The sequence below is a fragment of the Mustela nivalis genome (assembly GCF_964662115.1).
Source record: "Mustela nivalis genome assembly, chromosome: 13".
NCBI lineage: Eukaryota > Metazoa > Chordata > Mammalia > Carnivora > Mustelidae > Mustela > Mustela nivalis.
The window spans coordinates 23,280,062-23,288,447 of NC_139032.1; the positions used below are offsets into that span (position 1 = coordinate 23,280,062).

At 46.7% G+C, this 8,386-nt stretch overlaps 1 protein-coding gene across 1 annotated transcript; it reads left to right on the forward strand.

The window, feature by feature from the left end:
• Nucleotides 1–3,325: 3,325 nt before the first annotated feature.
• LOC309846290 (spermatogenesis-associated protein 31D3-like) lies at nucleotides 3,326–7,876 on the forward strand (the record flags this gene model as incomplete). Its single annotated transcript, XM_082695174.1, has 5 exons — nucleotides 3,326–3,418; nucleotides 4,560–4,605; nucleotides 5,152–5,212; nucleotides 5,448–7,059; nucleotides 7,730–7,876. 5 exons carry the CDS (start codon nucleotides 3,326–3,328, stop codon nucleotides 7,874–7,876), a joined length of 1,959 nt encoding a protein of 652 aa, XP_082551300.1.
• Between the last annotated feature and the right edge of the window lie 510 nt (nucleotides 7,877–8,386).

Consider the following 8,386-nt stretch of genomic DNA (forward strand, 5'->3'; position numbering starts at 1 on the left):
GCTGCTTTAATTTTAGGACTAAGGTGGCTTTTTAGGATATCACTTATTATTTAAAATAGAGGTGTTGAGAACATTGGGGATTTCATCATCAGTGCTCTACGAGTTACAACTGAGTGATCTAGAGAAGTCTACCCTCTCCGAGCTTCGGTTTTGTTCTTTCATAATAGAGGCACACTAATACCTGAGCTGCTTACACCATGGGGTGATTGTGAGGTTGCTCTCAGTAAACTTCTTGAAAAGGTAGCAAATCATTTACACTTGCTGTTAGTTTAGGAGGAGAAGTGCTGTGAACCTCCCTACTGAACCTCAGTGGAGGTTATTTTTGGTGAGATTCTATATATATAAGATTCTATATATATATACCTTTCAGGTCTTGTTCCTGAAAATAGAACTGCCCTATGACCCAGCAATTGCACTATTGGGTATTTACCCTAAAGATACAAACATAGTGATCCAAAGGGGCACGTGCACCCGAATGTTTATAGTAGCAATGTCCACAATAGCCAAACTATGGAAAGAACCTAGATGTCCATCAACAGATGAATGGATCAAGAAGATGTGGTATATATACACAATGGAATACTATGCAGCCATCAAAAGAAATGAAATCTTGCCATTTGCGACAACATGGATGGAACTAGAGCGTATCATGCTTAGCGAAATAAGTCAAGCAGAGAAAGACAACTATCATATGATCTCCCTGATATGAGGAAGTGGTGATGCAACATGGGGGCTTAAGTGGGTAGGAGAAGAATCAATGAAACAAGATGGGAATGGGAGGGAGACAAACCATAAGTTCCTTTAAATTTTGAAGGAACTTCTACCAGGTTCTGAGAAAAGATTTAACTCAAGGCACAGAAATGTACGTAAGGATATCTAGCCAACACATGCCCTTTTAAAAGAGAAAAGCCATTCTTCGACTATCCTCCCAAAGAGCCATTAATCTGTATCAGATAATCGCAGAGATTAGACATGCAGAGTTGCCTTTCTAAGGAGCATGGTGTGTGCGAGCATTTGTGACCCACAGTACCTGTCACTTTGTTCCTCTGTTCCAGAGATCACCTGGCAATTCCCAAATGCGGCAGGATACCTGTCCTGGGTCCTGTGTAACTCTGAGCCTGCACAGGGCTTTTCCCTAGAACAGCACCATGAGGTCCTTAAGGACGGAGACCAGGACTTAACAGGTGTTTGTGTCTCTTGGCTTCCAAAAGTAACTATTTATTAAATGAAAATGTGGCTGAGACTGCATGTCAGGATGAGGAAGAAGCGGTGCCTCTGGGCAGGTCTGATCTTCCAGGCAGGTGACCTGTTCCTGCAGAACCAAAAAGAGACTCTGCTGGGCCAGGGTGAAGGCTGTCCTACCCTTTCACAGATGACCAAGTTCATAATGCTAGGCCAGGGGTGTCAAATAAAGGGCATCCCAGTTTAAGAAAGACGTGAGAAGTTAGGAGCAGTTCAGAGGACAGCTGCTGTGAAGATAAAAGAAGATGGAGGAAGAGTGGGATTATTAAAACCTGACAAAAAGGAACCTGGAAAACCTGTCACAGGTAGTTGATTTTCAAACATACGTGGGGATGATAATCTAGGGTGGAGCTTCTCAACCGCTTTACCTGCAGGGCACGCCTATGAAAGGATATACAAGGCCCACAAGGGCAATCAGGTGAGGATCTTCAAGACTACATTCTGCAGGAAGGCTGTGACACTCCTGGGTCCCACCCTGCCACCACAGGAGGGGATCAGTAGCTTACTTAGCAGCCTGTAACCTATCCCAGCCTTTGGGGAGTTTATGAACTGTATGTTTGTGCTCCTCCCCAAATTCATATGATGAAACCCTAATCTCAGTGTGATGGTATTAGGAGATGGGGACTTTGGGAGGTGATTAGGTCATGAGGGTGGGGCCCTCATAAATGAGTTTAGTGTCCTTAGAATAGAGACCCCAGAAACCTCTCACCCACTTTTTCTGCCACATCAGGTTGTAGGGAGAAGATGCACCTGCATGTGAACCAGGAGGAAGGTGTCAACAGACACTGAATCTTCTGTGACTTGACCTTGGAATTCCCATCCTCCCGAACTATGAAAAATATATGTGTGTCGTTTAAACCACCCGGTCTATGGCATTTGTTACAGGGCTGCAACTCACTGAGAAGGAACTTGTACAACTATTAGGGTGTTGATGTACAGAACACAGTATTTTAGGTAGAGTAAGAAGACCTGGGGTCAATATTTTATGAAATACTGAAATAAAAGGAGAAAACACTTTGTTCTTCAATATGAAATATACTGGATTGTTTTGTCAAAGGGTGTGTGTGTGTGTGTGTGTGTGTGTGTGTGTGTGTTAGCTTGTCCCCAAACCTTTTATGCAGTTTAGCTTCACTAACTTTAGGAATACGAGTGCTACACAGTTACCCCCAAGACTATTTGAAGGTTTAATTATTTACAGTCATTTTACATTGACTTTAGTTTGGGGATTATTGAATAATGTATTATTGAGTTTAATTGAGTCAGCCTCTCTGACGGAAGATACTAAAGGCCGAATGAAACAACAACTTAAATGTGCTGTGCAACATGTACGGAACTAAGTGAGTATGAAAGAACGTTAAGGTCTCTATCTGGGCTCATGGAAGCCAAACACATTTTCTTTTAAAGGTTTTATTTATTTGACAGAGAGCACACAATCAGGGGAGCTGCAGGCAGAGGGAGTGGGGGAATCAGGCTCCCCGTGCCGTGGAGCAAGGAGCCAAATGTGGAGCTTGATCTCAGAACCCTCAGATCATGACCTGAGCTGAGGGCGATTACTTAGCCGACTGAGCCACCCAGGTGTCCCAGGCAAACACACTGTATATGAAAGCTGGATCTGAGGACCTATGTGATCCAGGGTACAAGCAAAAACTCCAGGTAGCCTTGCAGACTTTCAAGGCACAGGCCTGGTAAGACCAAAGCCAAGTTCTCAAACAGTGAAGAGGGACCCAGGTAACATATGAATTATACATGGAACGACAGAAAATTTCATAAGTTTCGTAAGTGATGAAAAGGAGTAGGAAAATAGGATGGCAGACCTGAAGGACCAGGAGGATGGAGGGGTCTTCTGAGCTAGTAGGTGGGGAGGGGCTCTGGACACACCTTGTTCAACTGTCCCCTCCCTCACCCTCAGAAACTCTTTGTGACAGTGCTCTGTGATGTAAGCCTGGGGAGGATATATATTCAGCGTGTGCACAGTATAGGCTGTCTTGTGATTTAGACTATGGATTTCCAATACTGGAATGTTCTCTCATTTATGAATAGCGATACCAAACCATGTCTGAGCTCTGGCTCAACATGTTGGGAAATGGATCCCAACTTCACCTTCCTGTGTGGTTTGGGATTGCTCCTTCTGTTCCTGTGCTACCTGGTGGCGATTCCAATCAAAACTACCCAAAAGGTAAGAAAACCTTGGAGAGGGGGGGAACTCAACATGGATTATTACGGTTTCCATTTCTAATCCCAAATCTTATTCCTTTTTTTTTTTTTTTAGATTTTATTTAAGACGAAGAGAGCACAAGTGGGGTAGAGGGGCAGAGGGAGGGCAAAATGGGAGTGCCATGTTGGGCTAGATCCCAAGACCCTGGAACCCTGACCTGACCCCAAGGCAGACACTTAACCAACTGAGCCATCCAGGAGCCCTAATCCCAGGTTTTAAAAGGAGTTTGGTAGAGTGGGAGAAACACCTAAAATGGGAAGTCTTAAGAGAACAGACACTCACTCCTCTAGGAAAAGAGGCCTGGCAGGGGTAAGTGTTAAGAAAGGACTAGGGGTTCTAATTGAAACTAGTCTATCAGGGTATGGTGGTAGTTCTTGGATAAAATCCCAAACTCAGGGATTCTGTAGTCTTGGATTGGGTTATTTTGAGAGGATGGGGTCTGTGTAAGAGAACAAAGTTTCCCAGCACTCGACCATATCAAGTCACATTCCCATGTCCAGCATCACTCGATCAAGCCTTCCTTCATGCTGAGCTGATCAGGAGAACACTGCTAAGCCTCTGAGAAGACAGTGAGGTCGGAGCTATGACCTAGTATACAGGGTCCTACCTGAGGCAGCACAGGTGTGACTGTTGGGCTTCCTTTTCTATGTCCTCAATGAACAAAGGACTTCTGATTGGGAATACCAAGTGTGGACCTCCTAGACAAAGTCGTCCCCTGGGTTTTCTAAAGAGTAAATATTGACAACATTTTATCATCTTTAAAACTGAAAAAAGTTGGGGCACCTGTGTGGCTCAGTGGGTTAAGCCGCTGCCTTCGGCTCAGGTCATGATCTCAGGGTCCTGGGATCGAGTCCCACGTCGGGCTCTCTGCTCAGCAGGGAGCCTGCTTCCCTCTCTCTCTCTCTCTCTACCTGCCTCTCCATTTACTTGTGATTTCTGTCTGTCAAATAAATAAATAAAATCTTTAAAAAAAAAACTGAAAAAAGCAAGGAACACAAAGTTCTACTAAAGTCCTAGAATTCTTGCATAAAGTATGTTTCCATTTCTGAGAGAAGAGTAAGACATGGGTCCCAACCCCCCTCATTGTTCATTTTTCTTCTAGCATCAGGGCAGAGCCAAGAGGAGGAGGAAAGGAGGGACACTGGAAGGTAAGGTTCTGCCTATTCCACCTGAGCTCTCTCCAAGGCTGATCCTTGCTGTCCTCTCCATGAGGGCCCGGTCCATGAAATCTTGAGGTTGCGAGCTGCTAGATACATTCCCTCAGAGGAGAGGCTCATGGAAATGTAGCCAGGGTACAAAACCCTTCTCAGATCCCTGATCTGACCATTATTGAGCATGAAGCAGTGATGGATCTGGACGAGTGCTTCCCACTAGGTGGCCGTGTGAGATGACGAGTCAGAACTTCTGTCTCCTGACTTTGTGAAAGCTCTCTGACATCATGGACCTTCAGGAGTCTTCCCTGACCTCTCTGCTTGATAGAGGTGGTCTGATCATCACATGGATAATTTACATGAAAGTACTTTATACAGGAAGCTAGATTACTAACCAGCTTCACATCACTGGCCATTTGCCCTCATCTATTGATTGTTGGGGCTTTCAGAGTCCAACATCCCAAGGCTGTCCTATAAGGGGACTCCTGGATTAATACCTATGTTTCTGCTTTCACTATATAACACAGTCTCCTGTTTCCCCAGATGGCAGATGGTACCAACGGGAAGTGGAGGAGGCCCGGAAGCTGATCTCGATTTTAAGAAGGTGACCAGTTTTCCCCCTTGATCCTATTGCCTCTTAGAGCAGGTTTTATGCAATTGCAGGATTCACTGCAGTCTGTCATGGCCATGGGGTGGGGGTAGCCATAGGAACAGATATTGGGGTGAATGCTACTGAGTACACTGTCAGGTCATAAAAGTGGGGCATTGTGAAGGGATAGCAGGCTTCAGGTGGCCCCTCCCTTGTCAGGTCTGCATGGCCGCCTCCCCTTGTTCTGCAGTTTTTTACCTCCTGTCTCCTGCAGCCCCCTCGGCCGGCATCATGATACCATCCACTTTCGTCAACTGTTATGTCCAGACCCCTCCTGTGAGATATGTAACAGCACATCTACTGAGATCGATCGGCTGCTGTTCCTGCAGGCTCTGGAAGATTCTACTCCCTTGGCTTCCACAGCTTCTGTGACTTCATCATTCACTCTCTCCACTGACTTCTCAGCAGTCCCTCCAGGAGAGCTAATACCAGCTTCGCTGCCTGAGTCTTCCCCACCACCTGCCTCCATCTTCTCACCTAACCCAGTGATCCCTGTGGCTGATTTCTTTCCACCCTCACCACCGGGTGATTCTGTGCCACCAGAGCCCTTTCCTCCCTTGGATTCCAAATTCCCAATGGACCATTTCCCAGCCCAGCCCCCTGCCTTTCCACCTCCTGTCCCACCCCATCATGCCCATTCAGTGGACCGTAGCGTCCAAACAGAGACAGTGTCTCTAAATACCCTTTCCCAAGATGTCAGCCCCTTACCGGAGTTGTGGGAGCAGTGTCCATATCCTACCACCTCGGAAGAGGGCCATTTACAGCAAACCCCCATCCAGTTCTTCTGGGGTCTCCAAACTCCAAGCAGGTCCTTCTTCCCTGCTGCTAATGCCTCAGATAACATCTCGAATGCCTCCCCAGAGCAGGAATCCCCAGTAGTTCCCCATCCACTTCCTCCATCCTTGCCTGAGAACCCGCCTCAACTCCTGCCTCAAACCCAGCCCCTACCTCTCCCTCATGTCCAGCCCCAGGCCCACCTTCAATCCCCACTCCCAATCCTGCCATCTGGTCCTCTATCTGACATCAAAATCTGTGGAGCTTGTTTCCACAGACCTCAAAATGAGCCTGAGATTCTGTCATCAACAGAAATGGAACATCTGGAATGCAACGTGTTGCAGAAGATACAGAAACGTGTGTGGGGTTTACCCACTATAGTCCAAAGATCCCAGGAGGACTACTGTTCTTCTGCGTCTAACCCTTGTTTCAGCCACAAGGCCACCAAGGCTCATGTTGTAGTTTCTGTCCCTCCTGGGCAGTTTCCTCTGAATGAAGAGCTTCAGAGAAAACTGGAGTCTCATCTTGAAAACAGGCTCATCCTACACCAGAGGGGCCTAACCCGCAGGATCTATGAGTCTCTAGCACTGACTCTTCCACAGCTACCTGAGTCTCAGAGTCCCATCAGAAGGAGTATGTCAAAAAGCGTGTATGTGGAGCTCCCAGAAATTCTGCTAGAGGAGAGTTCCTGCAAAGATGACCTGCAGAAGGATCAGGGACACAACACAGAGAATGATATGGGGTATGGTTCTGACCAAGAACATAGCCCATCCGTGAAAAACTCGATGGTGGCTGTGGAGACTACGGGACAGAGACAACTTAATGCCGTGAAAACTCTGCATAATTCATGGCACTCCGTGGAGCAGACATCACTCACTTTGAAGAAATCCCAGCATGAACTAAGACAGGGAAGTTTGCCACCATCACAGGTTGAGGATGACTCCCTGAATAACTTCCAGGAGCTTCCCCTTGTTACACCTACGGCAGCACAGACGCTGGAAGATCATATTAAAAGGCCTAATAAGAGGGTGACTTGGGGCCTTCCCCCTAGGGTCCTTGAATCCATACATCACTATAAATCAAAAGAGTTTAATGGAAGCTTGACATCTCTCCATGGACACAAAGAAGGAACAGCAAATTCAGCCCCCATCCCCGATCATCCTTTCCCTGCCACCTCAACTGCGGGCAAGGAGGAACAAAGAATTTTGAGGCCATTAGCCTCTAATATAACCCATCAGACTCCTACATCTGTCAAACGTGACTCCATAGGCAACAGATGGCCCCCAAGGCTGCCTAAAAGGCAAGGTGCACTCAGACGGCCTACAAGTCAGGGCAAGGAGGAACAAAGAATTTTGAGGCCATTAGCCTCTAATATAACCCATCAGACTCCTACATCTGTCAAACGTGACTCCATAGGCAACAGATGGCCCCCAAGGCCGCCTAAAAGGCAAGGTGCACTCAGACGGCCTACAAGGCAAGGTGTGCTCACATGGGAGCCAAAGGTCAAAAGTGCAAATGCCGATACTGGAAGGGGACAGTAACCAGGCATAAAGGGGAAGAAGCCAGAACCTGGTGGTGTGCCCACAGAGTAAATATTTCTCTAGGAACATGTTGTCTGTTCTGTGTACTGTCTTGGGAGCAATGGTTTTGGGCAAATCAGTTCAGCCGTTACTGATTGCTTCCTTCATCTTCTAAAAGGTGACCAATCTCCTGGACCTCTTGGGAAATATGTATCATGTGCCCCCGAAAGCCGCCAAAGCCCATTCTCCCTCTGATGGGCTCTTTCTCCTGTCCCATGGCTTAGCCTTCCTGAAAATATACAGTAGCTCACACCTCTCCCCCTGAATGCTTTACACCCTTTACAGTAAGTCTTCTATATCGGACGAGAATCAAAGACAGGTATAGCTTTCAGAAAATAATGATTAAGAAACTGTTGTTTCTTCACTGTTACTGTGTTAGCTTAATTATGACTTAGAAGTCAGTGATCAGAGGATCCCACAGGTGCATGAACTCTGAATGGGAGTGTTTTCGGGGGATGGGGTGTTGTTCTTGGGCTGGTTGGGTCACTTAGCTGTTAGTGATAGGAATGTTGACAAGGCAGCTACCTCCTTCCAGGATAAGACACCGTTGATGAAATGAAAAGGTGAAAGAGAAACCTTGCTGGTAGAACAGAAGTTTATGTCTAATCATCCCCTTCTCAGGACTCTGTCCTGCTCCCCTCCTTCCTCGTCTGATCCAGCACCAACACTTTGAGGCAGACTGGAATCTGGCACAGCCTACCGATGCCTTATACCAAAAAGTCATGGCTCTGTTATTTGAGTATGCAAGCAATACCTGCAGGCTGTCAGGCATGGC